Source organism: Acanthopagrus latus, chromosome 1, assembly GCF_904848185.1.
Source record: "Acanthopagrus latus isolate v.2019 chromosome 1, fAcaLat1.1, whole genome shotgun sequence".
NCBI lineage: Eukaryota > Metazoa > Chordata > Actinopteri > Spariformes > Sparidae > Acanthopagrus > Acanthopagrus latus.
This window is the reverse complement of record NC_051039.1, coordinates 19773569-19790600: the sequence shown is the minus strand read 5'-3', so window position 1 is coordinate 19790600 and position 17032 is coordinate 19773569. Positions and strand designations below refer to the sequence as shown.

General features: G+C 41.3%; 1 protein-coding gene across 1 annotated transcript in view; it reads left to right on the top strand.

The window, feature by feature from the left end:
• The window catches only part of LOC119023193 (E3 ubiquitin-protein ligase SMURF2-like), a 61827-nt gene extending 44795 nt beyond the window's left edge, over positions 1-17032 (top strand). Inside the window, exons 11-20 of the mRNA XM_037104936.1 lie at positions 393-446; positions 8769-8982; positions 10490-10593; positions 11177-11291; positions 11550-11728; positions 12553-12690; positions 12851-12971; positions 13086-13287; positions 13527-13602; positions 13700-17032. Coding sequence (XP_036960831.1) covers positions 393-446; positions 8769-8982; positions 10490-10593; positions 11177-11291; positions 11550-11728; positions 12553-12690; positions 12851-12971; positions 13086-13287; positions 13527-13602; positions 13700-13799 — 1303 coding nt within the window. The 3' untranslated portion in view covers positions 13800-17032. The remainder of the gene's footprint in view (positions 1-392; positions 447-8768; positions 8983-10489; positions 10594-11176; positions 11292-11549; positions 11729-12552; positions 12691-12850; positions 12972-13085; positions 13288-13526; positions 13603-13699) is intronic.

Sequence of the window (17032 nt, the reverse complement as noted above, 5' to 3'; positions counted from 1 at the left end):
CGTTATATTTGTGTTCTCCTCTTCTGTCCTCTGCCTCTACTGTGTGTCTGACAATCTACTTTTCCCCTCCTCTTCTTACTGTCTTCTCACTGACCTCTCTCCTGTCCCTCAAACTGACTTCATTGCTGTTTGTATGTCTCGTTCATCTGCCTCCTCTTTCTCCTTTCTAATCTACTTTAATTCTGTTTCTTTGTGTCACTTTACCCATCTCTTTTGTATTTCTCTTTTTCTTTTGGCCTGTCTCTCCCGTCGTGCTGTTTTCTCTTTTGAATCCTATCCCCTGTTGTCTTCAAATGCTGCATTCCTCTTCTCTGTCACTCACATTCCCTCATTCTCCCTCTTTGTCTTTCTGTCTTTTCCTCCCTTTTTTCTCCTCCTGTTCTCCCCACCAGCCCAAGTCCAAATGGTTCCCGTGTGGCCATGGAAAGCCAAAACACTAACCTCAGGTAACCCACATTCTCGCTCACACACACACACACGCACACGCACACACACACACACACACACGTTCACATACTTGCATGTAGACAATAAACTGTATAAGAATATGCACACTTAGTCATTGTCTGTGGCATGTGAACAATGTAATCAGTACACACGCAGGTTGACAGACATCTTCCTACCCTCACTCCAGCTGTCTGCATAAAGCAGCAGCCAGTCAGTCAAAGCTTCTCACACACACACACACACACACACACACACACACACACACACACACACTTATAATATCACAAGAGAAAAATGCTGACTGTGATACTTTTCCTCCAGGTAATATCCATATATCTATGTGTGTTTATACGTGCATAACCTTCCCCGGCGTTGACTTTTGTGTGGACGTCATTCAACACACACATGCACACACACATACAGAGGCTGGCTGTCGATCCGTCTTTCAGTGTGTTTGTGCTGTATGTCAGCAGTCTGCCTCCACTGAAGATCAGCTTGTAGCCAACAGAGAGGCCCGGTGAAGCCGACCCCACTGTGGAAAATAATACTAAACACGTGTTAACGCAGCAGCTGTTAGCTTAGCTCTAGTTCACGTAACCTCGCCAAACACACATGGGCTAGTAGCAGTGTGTTAGCCTTTCATCTAGCAAAGTCGTGATATGCGTGTGGGAGGAAGCTGTGAGTTATATGAATCATTAAGTTCTCGGTTTGTTCTTCAGGTATTTTGGCTGTCAGGGAGCTTCCTGTACTTTCCGCCTGCCAGTGTGTGAGGCAGGAATCATTAGAACAAGAGGAACACGCAGAGATGTGGAGATTTTTCCCCATTGCTTTTTTTAGTATGAATTCTTAGTCAAACCTCTCTCAGTAACAGTGGCTGGCACGATAGACATGTTTGGGAAATCAACATCTGGTCATTTGGTCAAATAGTATCCATATGTGTCAGAACAGCGTCTGGTTGTGAGTTGAAGCTCAGCTATGTGATCCAGTCAGCATCATTAACTGCTTGTCTGGCTCCTTATTAGGAGAGATTTGAGGGAGTCCAGACAAAGTTTTAGAACTTCGAAAAGGTCAAAATTAACAAGCTCAGATTTCTAATGCAGCTTTTCCGTGATACACGCTGATTAATGAAAACAAAATGAAAACACTATATGCAGTTCGTGTCACAGCAAGTTTTTACTCTGGCTATCTGCCGAATCAAGTGTTTTTCAAACAGTGGAAAGAGTGGACATCTGGTCAAGAAATCAATTTGTTAATTATTTATTGTGTAAGAGGTCAACTTTAAAGGTTAATGAGCTACAACTCATATATTATCTGTTAAGCTAACATTGGTGTTAGTTGACTGCCATCCTTGTTTTTAACAACCAAAACGAAAAACTGAAAATATAGCTTCTGCCTAAAAACTTATGTTTTGATATGAAATCAAGTAGGGAAAGACTTGATAGTCTAGTCCAGTGGTTTTCAAAATCCTCGAGTGGGTTGTAGATCTAAGACCCTGGAACAGTGTCAGGCTTTGAAGTCAGTTTGATTTAGTAGCCTGACTGTGTATTTACGTCATGTAATGCACAGAGGCCCAAAAAAGGTTTTTCCCCTTCAAGCTTACATTGTAAAATAAGCAGGTGTATAATAGTTCCTTTTTTTGTGTGTGTGGCAACCCACTTGAAATGACTCACTTCACTATCAGAACCGAACCGATAACACTTGGAAAGTCTAGAAGAGCCACACAAGTAAATCATTTTACCCCAATTCAAGCTAGTGGAGCACTGAATCAGCTTTAATACCCGGATTTTGTATGACATGTGCTGCTGAGCAGCTTTCACCAGAGTGAATGGGTCCTCACCTCTGATGCTGTATTCAATTCTCAATATACGTCCATGGCTGTAGATCGTCCCCAGTTAAAAAAAATGTATGATTTATCTAAGTTTCTGGAAGTTGGAACACAGAAGTGGAGTTTGATCTTCAAACCTAAAAATAAATATCCAGAGGGGATTGCTTACAAAATTCTCTCAAATTGGGGGTCTGTTATTTGTGTCATTGATATGAAAAAGTTTGAGAGATCCTGATCCTGGTCTAGACTAAGATCTGTTAGTTTACAGCAATCTAGACTAATAGGTTTTTTGCAGTGCAGTTCTATGAAAACACAGTTTCTTCCATGTTAGCCTCTCCTCAGCTTTGGCTCCGAATCACAAAATTTTATTGGGTGTGCTAAATGGTCTGAACAACACAGACATGCGTAATGTTAGATTGTTTACTGAGTGAGAGGCTCAACTCTAAACACCCAGAGTGACTGACAGCAGGCCCGTAAACACAGACAGCAAGCAGAAATACAGAGGCCACATGGGGAGAAGCACGGAGGAGACAACAATCTGTTTACACATATTGCACATGTGCATACCCAGCCTGTGAAGGTCTGAACATCTGATCATTTCATGGAAGTGTTAACTTGTTAAAGCTTCTCCTCAGGTCTGTTAAGCCTCCGTTATGTAAAGATAAACCTGTGTAACTAGCCAAACCAGTGCCATCCCTTCTACCATTTCCTCTCTCTCTTCTCCTGCTGTCCCCATTCATTTCTTTTTTCCTCGCATCTCTAAACACCCCCCCCCCATCATCTCCTCTGTCCTCAATCATTCGCTCTCCTCACTCCACCGTGCTCCAAAAACTGTTAAAGTTATCAGACTCACTGCTGGCTCAGGGTCAGGACATCTGTCTTCTATCAACGCCATCCGCATAGGTCCGCCACACACACACACACACGTTTCCATATAGGGAGATTGAAGGTGATGGTTGTAGGGTGGTTGCATGTCAGGACCAGCTGTGCATGTTACCTCATGCTGGAGTGTGCGGTTAAAGCAAAAATGCACTTTTGTTTTTCTTTAGATATCTACATAGTTGTGTAGATAGTGTTTGATTTTGATTCAGTGGAAGAGAGATGCACACAGCAGAGAGAGTGCACTTTTGGTGAGCATCTTTATCTTGTTTTCTGGCAGACATACACAAAATGAAATCAAAAGAATAAAGAATTGGCAGAAGGAGAAAACGGAGATGGTCAGTCAAACAAATTTAACATCCACAGGGAAGAAACTCCCTTTGATCGAGTCAGGAGAGAGAGTGAAAAAAGAAAGGTGTTGACTTGAAATAAAAACCCACTGTAAGCTGCAATCTCAGCCCCAACCTGAAAAGAATGCAATGACAAAAAAAATACTTTGTCTGTTTTCATCAGAGGAAAGTGTTCTGAGCTGTCGGCAGGATTATGGATGGATTATGGTTACAGCTAAGTGTGGTACTGGTATTTTGTCAACACAGTTTTGTCAAAACCTCATAGTGTTTAAATCAGACAAAAACTTGATTATTTCTGCTTAGGAGATTATGTTTTACCTGTTTTGGTTGGTTGGTTGGTTGGTTGGTCAGTTGGTCGGTCAGTCAGCAGGATTACAAAAAACTACTGAATGGATTTTCACAGAATATGGATGGAGGATGTGTATCAGCCCAGAATAGAACCAAATAGCTTTTGCAGTGAATCTGGATGAAGGGATGGATCCAGGAATTTATTTACCTTCTTTAACATTTTCCAGCTTTTTTTCAAATTGTTTTTGTGAATTTCTCAGGGAGTAATTCATGTATCTTCATGAAAGAAAGGGGGGTAATTAGGTGGCTGGTATGTGTGAGTGACTACATTTTGGCATGAATCTGGTGAGCTAAGAAATTTCATAAAATCTTTTAGGGCCTTTTTTTCCCCCCATTGTCCTACTAACGATGACTGCAGACTCATTTCTGTTGGCTAGAACTTACTAAACAAAATGGGTTAAGAGATGCAAGGTCAATCCAGTGTCTGTTTCTCCAGACCCCCCGTCTGTAGAAACAGTTTGTGTTATGTCTGCTAGATTAGTTGGCGTGGAGCAGATTGGACATTACAGCATTGAGAGTGTGCAATTTGCACCTCAGTCTGCTGATCCTCCAGGACGTATCCTGGTTTAAATGTGGCTCAGACAGCCCTGTTGCTGTCGACCTTAGACTGATGAGAGCCTTGAGTTGTCAGACAGTCAGACACAGCTACATGACTGTGGTCTGCCACACTGTCTCTCACATACTGCACTCCCTCTCTTGCGCTGGCACATAGTATATGTCTGAAAGATTACATCAGTGTTTGCCGAAGGTATTTTTAGTCGCTGCTAGATTTAGGTTCAGTGGGCTTCAGCAGGTATTTTCCCAACCAAAATATAATTCTTCATGACATTTAAATCATCATTTGCTTTGATGTTTTAAGAAGTGATTATACTGTATATTATTTTTGGTACATTATGGGGGTGTGGCTTGTTTAACTGAAAGAAAAAACATAAATGCAAATGATTATATGTGTACAGTATTTTACTAATCTACTGCACTTTGTCAAACCTCATGTGATCTGATGTTACAGTAAATGCCAGTTGTCTAAACAGTATATGTAGTTTGGTTTAAGCCATATTTTTTGGCATTTAGCCTTGCAATACAACATTTTGACTAAATTCAATGAACATTTTTCATAAACCTGCATTTACATGCAGTAACGCTGGTCTAGCAGCACCATATTTTACATTTTTATAGTCACAATAGCAAAGCAAATCTGTTTCATCTCTGATATAATTCAATAAATAGGATATATAGAGATATATATAATGAAGTTTATATGTGTGACACTTTGCATTTAGGTGTCTTAAAACAACACAACTGTTGAATGTTTGATCAAGTTTTGTTCTTACGTTATCCCAAATTTTCCCAACAATGTTTCAGCCCAGAAATCTATAAATTAGGGTTGCCTGTTGCCATAACCTCCAAACAGATTTTCATCAGCAGTGTTGGTTTCATAACAATCGGGAAGTCATTTCCTTTCCTACTTCACCTCATATTTATCATCAAACTATGTATTTCGTTTTTAATTTTTTTGATTGAGAGACCCCCTAGGCAGAAAATATAAGACATTCTTTACAGCTGTACTTTCATTCGTTATTTTCAGAAAGTCTCATCAAGTGCAAGATATTTATGTGTCACCACTGCAGTCTGTCTGCTGCCTGTATTTTTGGAACTAGAATTGTGCAGATGTGGCACCTTTGGTAGGTAGGAGAGGGATGTACGTTACACATTTTCTGGTGAAACACACGTTATCCACGAACAGACATTTTCTACAAACATGCACACACTTCGACTCTGCGCTCTGTGGAGTCGGCGGCAGAGTTTGGCCGACCTCTATGTCCTCTCCTGCAAGTGTAAAAGAGCAGAGCACCAGCTGATACTCGGGCCGGAGCGACTCATAAAGGGGTCCTTTGATTCTCTGGGGTTGGGTGGGGGGCAGAGCGGGTGTGTTGGGGTGGCTGGTGTGGCTTTAACACCACTACACCTACTCAACACTAATTTCAGCCCACCTGTGCCAGATGCCTTGAAAAGAAACACTTTCTCTTACACACACAAACATGCAGCCATTGCGCTCCTTCACCCAGTCTGTCCCTGTGTAAACATACAGAGAGGATGGAAGCCTATCATGACTCTGCAGGTTCATGCGCAGGTGACCCAGTTCTGGAAATGTTCACTCCTTCATTTCTAGACTCCTCCGATTTCTTTTCCTCCCACTCTTTCCACCTTGAAATAACAATAATAAAATCCTCTGGCTCTTGTATTGAATTTGAACGTTTATATTTCTCCACAATCATTGTATTTCACCCAAGCTGTCACAGCAATAGGAACCATCTCTCTTGTTTGGCTCCGGCAGATTTTTCAGCTTTACTGTGCTTGTATTTTCTATATTTACCATAAAATATGCCGAGCTCGTCCCGCTTGGAAGCCAGAGAAGATGAACTATGTCGAAACGTATTTTTAATTACACTGTACTCTGAGAAGGGGGAAAAAAAGTGCGCTGAAATTACGCTTTATTATATGGTTCTCGATCCTCCCAGCCAAAAGCAACTCATTCCATTTTGTTTTAAGGCCATCTTGTCTTCCCCTCCTCCTTCCTAAAGTGGTTTTCAGGACTGCTCCGCTGCAGTCTTACCCTTTCTTTGACATACTAGGAGCCCCAGCGCCTGCCAATAAAATAAATAGCAGCGGACTTGATTATACAGGGATAGACTGGCGAAACACTGCACCCGTTTAGTTTGGAAAGCCCAAATGGATGAGGCCTTATTCAACCCACTGAACCAGAGAACCCAATTGTACAACGAGTGTCGGAATTAGTGGGTGGCTACGTGCTGCTACCTCGGATAGTCTCTGCTTCCTTTTTATATACCAGCTCAGGCCTCTTGGTGAACCGTCTGTGTTTGGCCGTCAGCAGCCTCGTCACTTCACTCCCAGCGGAGGACAGTAGCTTCTTTTAGAGAAGGCCTCTGCTGGCTCAGCATCCCCTCACAGTAAAATGAGGGCTGCTGTCCTGTTGAAGGGAGAGACGGATTATGTTTTTCGGAGGCCCACCCAGGCATCTCACCACCAACACCACAATGAGGGCTGGAGGAGGCCAGAGTTTGAACACTGACCACAGCTTACCTTTGCCAAGTTTGTATTTTGTCGCTGTCAAGTCTTTTTTAGAAAACACAGACCCTGAATGGCTGTAGAGTAAAAGGGGAATAAAGTTCAGGAGATAGGTTGTTTAATGTAGCTCCTATGCCCCCTGTGGGGCAGGCGTGCTTTCCCACATTTAATCTTGTTATCCTGCCCACAGCTTGGCTCTTCTTGATCATCTTTCTTCATCAACACCCTGTTTGAATATCTTGATCTTTTCCCATAGACTGCTGTCTTTGATACGTCCCCTTTTAAAGGCAGGTTTACTAAATACCAAGCTGACCTTTACGCACTCACTTCACTGTTTTTCTCTCTTGTATTAACTCTCTAACCTTGATAGACATTCGATCTGATCAGTACCTTTCTATTTCCTCTCTATTTGTTTTATCTTTTAAATCTTTTTTTTATTATTTTTTTTTAATATCTCTCTCATTTGTCAGTCAAGTTAGTGTATTTTGTTGCCCCAGGGAAATGTGGGAGGGTGGGCGGCTGGACAAGAGGAGCTCTGCGTTAATGGGTGTGTTTTGTGCTGTCTGTTTTTGCAACCTCTGCCAAGGAGGTTATGTTTCCACCCATTTCAGTTTGCTTATTTGTCGGTCAGTTGGTTTGTTAGCAGGATTACACAAAAACTACTGAATTAATTTCCAGGAATCTTGGATGGAGGATGGATTTTAGCCCCGAATAGACCTGATTAACTTTTGGTGCGGATCTGGATAAAGATCCCATCGTCATCCCCCTCAAATTACGAGGAAGGATGGCAGCTCTGGTGGTCAGATGGTGGAAAATCCAGTCGTGGTTGGTGGACGGCAGGGGTACCTACTGGCTGTTGGCGTCTTGACGCTTGAGACAGGAACTGATTTCTGCAGATTTCATTTGATTGACTTTTTGGACTTTTGGAGAAATGTGTGAAGCAGGAGGATAAAGAGAGCACGCCAACTTAACTGCGAGCTAGTCAGAGGCGCCAGCTATTCTTACACCACTCTGTTGTGTATATTTCTTCCCCTCTCTCTCTCTTTTCCTCTGTGTGTATCTCTTTCTCTCTGCTTATTCAGGGTTTATCTCCCTCTCCCTGTTATTCCTGCTAGGGATATTTACCAAATGTCTGGTCAAAGGCCCAGCCTGTCCACAGGTCTGGATCAGATTTACTTGGGGCTTAGGGCTCTGTTTAGCGCACTTTGCTTTGAGAAGAAGGTGATCGCTAGAGAGGGAATTCTAACATTGTGGTTAGAGGATATTTGAGATAGAGGGGCAGGGGAAGTCCCCACAGGACATATCCCTCTTTCTTCTGTCTTTGAGTAAATCAGTTTCTGCCACTGGAGTCAAAGCAGTGCACAAGAAAAAACACAAAATCCCTGTGACCATGTAATATTAAAGGCTGTTTCCACCAATTTTACACATTAAAGTGTGTTTACAAGGTTGGGGTCAGGGTGCGAGAGTACTACTGCATATTTACGAGAAAAGAAATAAGTGGAATGAAAAAAGACAACATCTCTGGTATTGATTCATGGTTTAAGACTCAGAAATTTGTTATCGGTCTTCATTATGATTGTTATTTGTTTGTTTCATGTGTGTAACTGTGTAACTGTATTGCTACCTATCTTGTCCAGGAGTCTTGAAAACAGATTTTTAATCTCAATAATACTCTCTCATGGTTAAAATTGGGAAATAAAACAGCTCAGAACAAACTGTTGGCTATTCCCGTTTCATTGAAGTTTGAATCATTCTGACATATGACTCTCCTCTGCCCTCTTTGCCCCCTCACCTCATCTTCTGCCTCCCCTTCAACCACACTGTCCCTCCAGTCATCCGCCTCAGCTGAAGGACCAAGGTGGTCCTGGGGCTCCTCAGCAACCTCTGTCCCCAGCCCAGCTGCCTGAAGAGGCAGAGTGCCTGACGGTGCCCAAATACAAGAGGGACCTGGTGCAGAAGCTAAAGATCCTGCGGCAGGAGCTTTCTCAGCAGCAGCCCCAGGCCGGCCACTGCCGCATCGAGGTCTGCCGCGAGGAGATATTTGAGGTAAGACAAACACAAACCTGAGTAGAGGGTGACCCTTTCACACCAGCAATTTAGGAGTGCAGATGTTCAACGAGAAAAATAGTCTTGATACCCGTAAACTTGACGCCCTAACCTACAATGTCTGATGTGCCTTAAAACATAAAAGGAAACATTTGGTTGGCTGTTGAAGGACTTGTGAGCGTAGCGTTCACATGAATGAATGCAAAACATGGAATTTACTGTGAATTTCAAAAACCTGCATTGAAAATATGTTCTTAAAATTCATTATCTGGCTTTCAAAGCATCACAACATGCAAAGCCTGAAACAATAGCAGAATGCTCAACAAAGACAGATCTTTGCATTTACTGGCATTTTTCACACCATTTACGATGTGCAGCAGAGAACGGCCCGGGGCAGCACAGAACCAGTACTCAGAACTGCTTTATGGTTTCCAGGGAAAAGCAGAACAGAAAGTCCTTCAAAACACCACAAAAAAACTATTTCTCTGTTACTTTTCTTCTCCTCCTCTGTCTCTCTTTCTCTTGCTCTCCCAATCATTTGTTCTACCAAGGCGAGGCATTCTTTCTGGATGATTTCAGCAGTTAAAGAGATGTGGAGGGGAGGGAGAAGGGGTGAGGAAAGGAGCGAAGGCAGCAGTGGCAAGTATTCGGGGCCAGACATAACTTCATAACTACAAGTTGAGCAATGAAAAATATGACTTCATCCTCCTTCGACGTGACAGCTGTGGAAGGGGAAAGTTAAGTGTGAAAACCAGCCCTGCAGATCTACTTGAGGTTTTCATGCAGAAACCAGCGCTGCGGTGTGAACGTGCACATTCTCACAAATGCTGTAGTCTGGTTTTCCATCGAGGTGCGTTCTGTGCCGCAGATTTAAATATGACCAACACAAGTAATAATCACTCGGTGTACAAGTTTTCGAAATTTCAGACACTTTGTACACACATGTTTTAGCCCGCCAACATGTTGGATGACTCGAGTTCAGAGCATTTTAAACTTGCTGAATAGCATCTTACAGCCGACTGTGTAGCCAAGCTCCGTCATGCTTCACAGATGCAGCAGTGCTGTCGCTGTGGCAGGATATTGTTTACTGTGGCACAGCTTCTTGAGTGTTTGGACTCCTCTGAGAGGATCGACATGGAGATGACTCTTATGTAATGTGAAAAGGAAACACACTGACTATTTGTTTATTTGTAACTGGGGGAAGAGGTACAAAGAGGAGAGGAAAGAGACACACGTGTTACCAGGATGCATTGCCATCAGTTTATAATTGCTTTTAAGCAACATTGTAACTGACTGACTGAAGACTGAATGTTTGTAGACTTGAAGTGATATCTGATGGTGTGTGTTTATCCCATAACAGTCCTGACAACATGACACCAAAGTTATTTATTATTTTTACATCCAGCAAAGGTAATAGTGATGTCTTACAAATTATACTGTAGTGTTAAAGTTGGTCTTGTTTTCTTTACTGTATTATATATAATTTGGTGTACGTGTTGAATTGTAGGAGTCATACCGGCAAGTGATGAAGATGCGTCCAAAGGATCTCTGGAAAAGACTGATGATCAAATTCAGAGGAGAAGAGGGACTGGACTATGGTGGGGTTGCAAGGTACATTGTTACATTTGACATTTCATGTTTGATTTTTTTTGTGGATTAAGAATCACCAAACTCTTTAGAACATAGCATTGTGCAGCATAAAGGACCAACCAAGAAAACATAAATTGATTAAAAGAAATAACCTTGTGAGGGATCTTGATAAACAAGATCACGTGATCATGTGTCAGCTTGTATCACTAAGTATCAGTTACATCCGATCTGGAGAGTATTTCTTGATAACTAGAACCGCAAAGAATCGTAGCGAGTACTTTCCTTTAAATAACAATGATTCTTTTTCTTGTGCAAAAACTTCGATTCACTAAGCGGCACCGCTGGCAGCCCTCTCCTACTGTAGATCTGATAGGGTGAAGTCAGCAGGAATGCAGGTGATAGACAGATGGTTCGTTCAATTACCTGCCAAGGTTTTTTTTTTCAGACAGCATACCCTATTCCAAAAATTCTGTCTAAGGGCGACTTCCCAGATGGCACTGTCTAATAAGCCATATGGACCGACAAGTTAACCTTCTTGTACTTGTTTGAGCATTTTTAGTGGTACATTTTTCACTGTGTGTGTATGTGTGTGTGTTTGTGTTAGGGAGTGGTTATACCTACTGTCCCACGAGATGCTGAACCCTTACTACGGCCTGTTCCAGTATTCTAGAGATGACATCTACACTCTGCAGATTAACCCCGACTCTGCTGTCAACCCGGTAGGAATTATTTTGTTTCTTCATTTGGGATGATTGAAGGGCAACAGTAGCTCAGTCTGTACAGTCTTAAGTTGGGCCAGCATGGACAGTGTGGACTGGTAGCTGGAGCAGTGCCAATTCACATCCTGGTCACTGCCCAATTTCCCTTGAGCAGCTTGAGGAACTTAGAATTTAAAGATGTATAATCCAAATCAGTATTCATGATATGAAAATGATATGACTGAGAGCCTCCACATTAATACCTCTTTTTATGTACAGGAGCACCTGTCGTACTTCCACTTTGTGGGTCGCATCATGGGCATGGCGGTGTTCCACGGCCACTACATTGACGGAGGCTTCACGCTGCCCTTCTACAAACAGCTGCTGGGCAAACCGATCACGCTGGACGATATGGAGTCAGTTGACCCCGACCTCCACAACAGCCTTGTCTGGATCCTGTAAGACTTTTTTTTTTGTTTGTTTCCAGCAACCCAGTAAAAGCAGTTTTCTTGTTAAAACAAGTTACAGAGGTTGCACAGCATCAAATTTTAATGTTGTCATCTGTAACTTAACCTGTAGGTTTTGCTGTTTTAATAGGAGAGCTGTAAAAAATTTCACTCATGCCTTAATATGAAACATTTCTTCAGAAAGCAGTTGAGTACAGGTGTAAATTGTATGAGGAGACGAGATTGAAAATCATACATAAAAAAGGTTGAGAACACACATACTTCAGATGCTCTCCCAAACTTGATCAGTTTATCCTTAACTTTGTAATGACTGAAGCGCCCTCTGCTGTCAGGAAAGATGATAACATCTAATCTCATCTCGAAGAAATGAAAGTCTTGTTGGTTCAGGCCTGCTCCTGCATGTTGTGACACAGCGGTTTTGTACTTTGAAGATTGAGTGTTTTTGACATGGGGATGGGATCTTCTCTTGATAGGACCTAAATATTCTTACTTATGACGATGCCATCCACTATTATGTCTGTGAGGAAATCATTTCTTTGAAGTCATTTAGGACCATGCTAAGGTTAAGTTCAACATGCTGTTTTTTCATGAAAATAAAGTTCATTACAGCAATTTAAAGTAAACAAATATATATATAGTAAAATATAAGCCTATAAAAATAATCACAGCTGGACACTTTGAATATGTGATCCTGAGGTGTTGAGAGAAGGTCATTGCTCTTGAATTTTGATGGATCACATTCTTGAAAATGACTGAGTGAATGGAAATAGTTTCTGAGCTGATTCCTGTTGTTACCTACTCTCCCCCCTCTTCAGGGACAATGACATCACTGGTGTGCTGGACCACACTTTCTGTGTGGAGCACAATGCCTACGGAGAAATCATCCAACACGAATTGAAACCCAACGGCAAGAGTATCCCTGTCTCAGAGGACACCAAGAAGGAGTATGTCAGGTATGTGAAACTCCAAACTCATTTTCAGCCCACATTGCTAACACATTTTTGACTATTCTGTGTCGATCCATACTGTTGCCTTGTCATTCATTCATTGTCTTGATGATGAATTCCCCCTTTGGGTTTCTTCCTCTTCCTTTTACCTTCATGTTCTCTGCAGGTTGTATGTGAACTGGCGTTTCCTGCATGGCATCGAGGCTCAGTTTCTGGCTCTGCAGAAAGGCTTCAATGAGGTTATTCCTCAGCATCTGCTCAAATCCTTCGATGAGAAAGAGCTGGAGGTAAAAAAAAGAAAGAAAAAGGAAAAAGTATTATTTCGAAACAACAGCTATAAGCAGCTTCTCTTATGAAATTCAAATTAATATTAAAGTGTATGTCTCCCTCTCTCCTTACAGTTGATAGTGTGTGGCCTGGGAAAGATCGACATCTCCGACTGGAAGTCCAACACCCGTCTGAAGCACTGCACCCCAGACAGCAACATCGTCAAGTGGTTTTGGAAAGCTGTGGAGTCATTTGATGAGGAGAGGCGGGCCCGGCTTCTGCAGTTTGTTACTGGATCATCCAGAGTCCCGCTGCAAGGCTTCAAGGCTTTACAGGGTACTGACATTATTTATCTTGGAACACACAAATGTCAGCATGTTTTACTTTTTTCAAAAGTCTAGTGGGAAAAAAAACAAAACAAAAAAAACCTCACAAACAGAAACATGTCTGGTCGAAGTTTATGGAAGAGAGTTGACAAAGGGTTCAGGACTTTATTAGCTGAGATGAATGAGTAATGTAACAGTGGTATTTGATGCTGAACTGCAGTTGATGGAAACTTTGTGTTTTGACTGCAGGTGCTGCTGGGCCCAGACTCTTCACCATTCATCAGATTGATGCTAACACCAACAACCTGCCCAAAGCCCATACCTGGTGTGTGACAAACGCACCTGCAGACACAATCTTTATCATGAGAATGGAAAAACCATATCATATCTTTACTCATGTTAACTCTTTGTCTCCCCCCCAGCTTCAATCGGATTGACATTCCGCCCTACGAGAGCTACGACAAGCTCTACGACAAGCTGCTGACGGCGATCGAGGAGACCTGCGGCTTCGCAGTGGAATGAGAGACACGTCGGAGAGTGTGTTTGTGTGTGAACATGTGTTACTGTGTGCAGGACTCTTGAAGGACTATTATCGTGACTGCGACGTGCCGACAGGCTCGCTCAGAGACTGATACGAGCCTTCGACCAGCCTGCAGTCTTCCTCTTCTCTCACCGCTCTCCACATTCTTCCCATATCGAAATCTGTCTGAACAGCTGCTAGAGAGTCATCCTGTTATCGATTTTCTATTCATTTTTATGTTTTGGTATTTTTTAAAATTTATTTTGGTGTAGTTTGTGTGAAATAAGGAGAGCAAATTAAGAGCTGCAGCATTCAGTAAAAGAACCTGCCCGATCACCTCACCTAAAATCCAATCAAATCAGGATGCGGTTATTAACTTCCAGATCAACAACTTTCAAAAGTGTTACTTTGGAAAAAAAAAAAAAAAAAAGACTCCTCCTAGACATTTGAGTCAGTTTTAAATGACTAAACTGTTTTGTTTTGTAATTTAAACTGATTGAAATGATCCTTGTCTTGCTACTGAAGCTTTTAGACTGCAGGTAGCCATGTCTTGCCCTTAGTAGCCATCATAACCTCCAACGATACACCTTCCAGTCCTCATGGCTGTAGAGTTGGTGTGCCTCATCCTGCAGGAGCGCCACAAATCCATCCTACCTCAGTGTGTAACACGTCGATATGTGAAGGGTTTCATTCCAAAAAGCTATGTATTCTCATTCAGAAAATCTCTAGTTTTTACAACAATCCTCCGCGGTTAGATGAATTGCTTAATAGCAGTCATGAAAGCAACTGTAAAACCGTGTAATTGCAATTGTGAATATGTGATTTTGAAATGGAACTCGTACAGACTGACTTGGATGTGGGTCTGATGTTTTGTGGCGTTTGTGGAGTCGAGCTCGTGGTGGGTCGTTTGAAGATGAGGGACGGACTCTGGATGAGAAGGATCTTATTTTTTACACCTTCAATCCCTGCAGTGTGGCCACAGCTCTTGTAAACGTGTGTGTGTATGTGTGTGTCTATGTTTCTGCATGTGTATAAAATTGTGCACCTGTATGTGAGGAAGATAGACATGTTGTAGATTAATTCCCTGTCACCTTTACTAGCACAGTGTCCTGTGTTTTAAGCTGCAGAGCTGATTGAACCTCACTATTTGAGCCTGGTTATTTCCTCTCGTTGACAGATTTGCCTCCAGCAGTTAAAAAGTGTGCATGTTTTAGATTTTTTTTTGGATTTCACCTTACCCAGCACACTTCCTATCAGATTATATGTGAAAAGGGCACAGCTGTCCATGGGACCAGGCTTGATTAAAAAAGAAAAAAAAAAAAAAAAGGTTAAAAAAAAAGACACACAAAAAAAGCAATTGAGTGACATCATCAGTTTAAAAAGGCAGACATTTTTCTTTCTCTCCATCTTGTCACTTTTGAGCACTTTACAAACTGAGCAGTGATGGCAGGAGTGCTTTCTTCACATTAGATTAAAAATATATCGTGTTTCATTTGCTATACGACTACAGTAGAAATATACAGAGTAAAAAGTATATATACACCTGTAATTTTTGAGTATATATGTACAAATCCATAGCTATTTTGTATATTGTTGCTTCTTCTTTCTGTTTAATTCAAATGCAAGCATGTTTGGTGTCTGTCACAGACCTCTTTGCATTCTCAGGTGAAGTTGTCCTTTGTTTTTGTTTTTTTGTTATTTTTTTATTTTATTTTTTTTATTTTACATTTATTAGGCTAGTGTGTGAGGAGGGGTAAAACTGGTTTTAATGGAGACTAGATTTTAGATGCCCTGTTTTTAAACCCATGATGGACTGTAAAAGAAAAAGCAGTTTTCTTTTGGTTGATCACTTTTACGTATTAACACACAAGTACCTTCATAGGAGAACATGAATGGCCATATTTGGTTCTCTGGAGGTCTGAATGCTCGTTGACGCCTCAAATACTCAGAACTGCAAATGTTCGGGGTTGACTGCTGCTGAACTCCTGGGTGCTACACACGAAAAATGGTCAATCAAAATGAAAAGTTGCTTTAAAAAAACCAGCGAGGCAACAGTGAGGACACCTCCATCCAAAGAAAACCCTCTGCATGAATGGATGCTCATGAAATAAAGCCTATTTATTTGCATAATTATTATTCTTAGAAGATGTTTTTGACTTGGAAAAAATCAGTTAAATGTTTTTTTTATGTATGCTGCCTGCATTTATTTGTAACCATGAACAGTTTGTCAGCTGGTACTCAGAAAGCTTGAGTTTTTTATTTTGATTTTGTAGTCATCATCAGATAAAACAAAGCAGATCACTTTGAAGTTGTCATCTTTGTACAGTTACAGAGAATTTATTTGATTTTTTACCTTTAATAACGTGACTCAGAGGCAGGAAAATAGATGCATTACAGTTTTTTTTGTTTTTGTTTTTTTTTGCACATGTTATGCATACTTGGGCTCCAAGTTATAATCAGACACTTCCTTCTATTTACCAAATAGTTAATGGACTGATTTTTAAAAAAAATGTAGATAATGCATATATAAATATATACACACACATGATCTTGATATGCACACATGTATGTTTGTCCAGTGCACACAGTCCACGTCTGCTCTTTGCTACTTTTTGTTGGCACCAAGTTTTCTGGCTGGTTCAGTCTTCAGTGCAAAAGTTGCTTGGGTTGAGTGCTTCCAGACGAGGGGAAATCACACTTCTCCCTGCTTAAGCAGCCAAATTGGACCAACTTCCTCGACAATTTTGCAGATTATTGGTTGTTTTTATTTTATTTTCTCAAGCTTAGAACGTCTGCGATATAAAGGAGATGTTCGTCTCCTGATATGATGAATCTGATTGAATCGATAGAGAGCCAGTGGTCAAATTGGATTAACTGGTTAAAAACCACAAGCTTTGTAATGTTTAGCAAACTCTCTCCCCACGCTTTTAAATTTACAGGATTTTGTGTAAGTGTGTGTGTGTGTGTGTGTGTGTGTGTGTCAGTGACTTTTGATTGAACTCAGTACAAAACAGAAAAAAAACTTCTTTTTTAACTGCACCATGTTTTATTTCTTTTGATTTCCTATCTGTTTTTGTATTTATTATTACAGTATACGTGTTCATAGTTTTTCACATCAGCTGCTCTGTGAGCTTGTAACTGACACCTGTACATAAGGACAGTAAAGAAGCAAAGTAATACACTTCTTGTACCCTTGCAGAAAGCTGAGCAATAAAACTATGCTGTTTGGACCTCA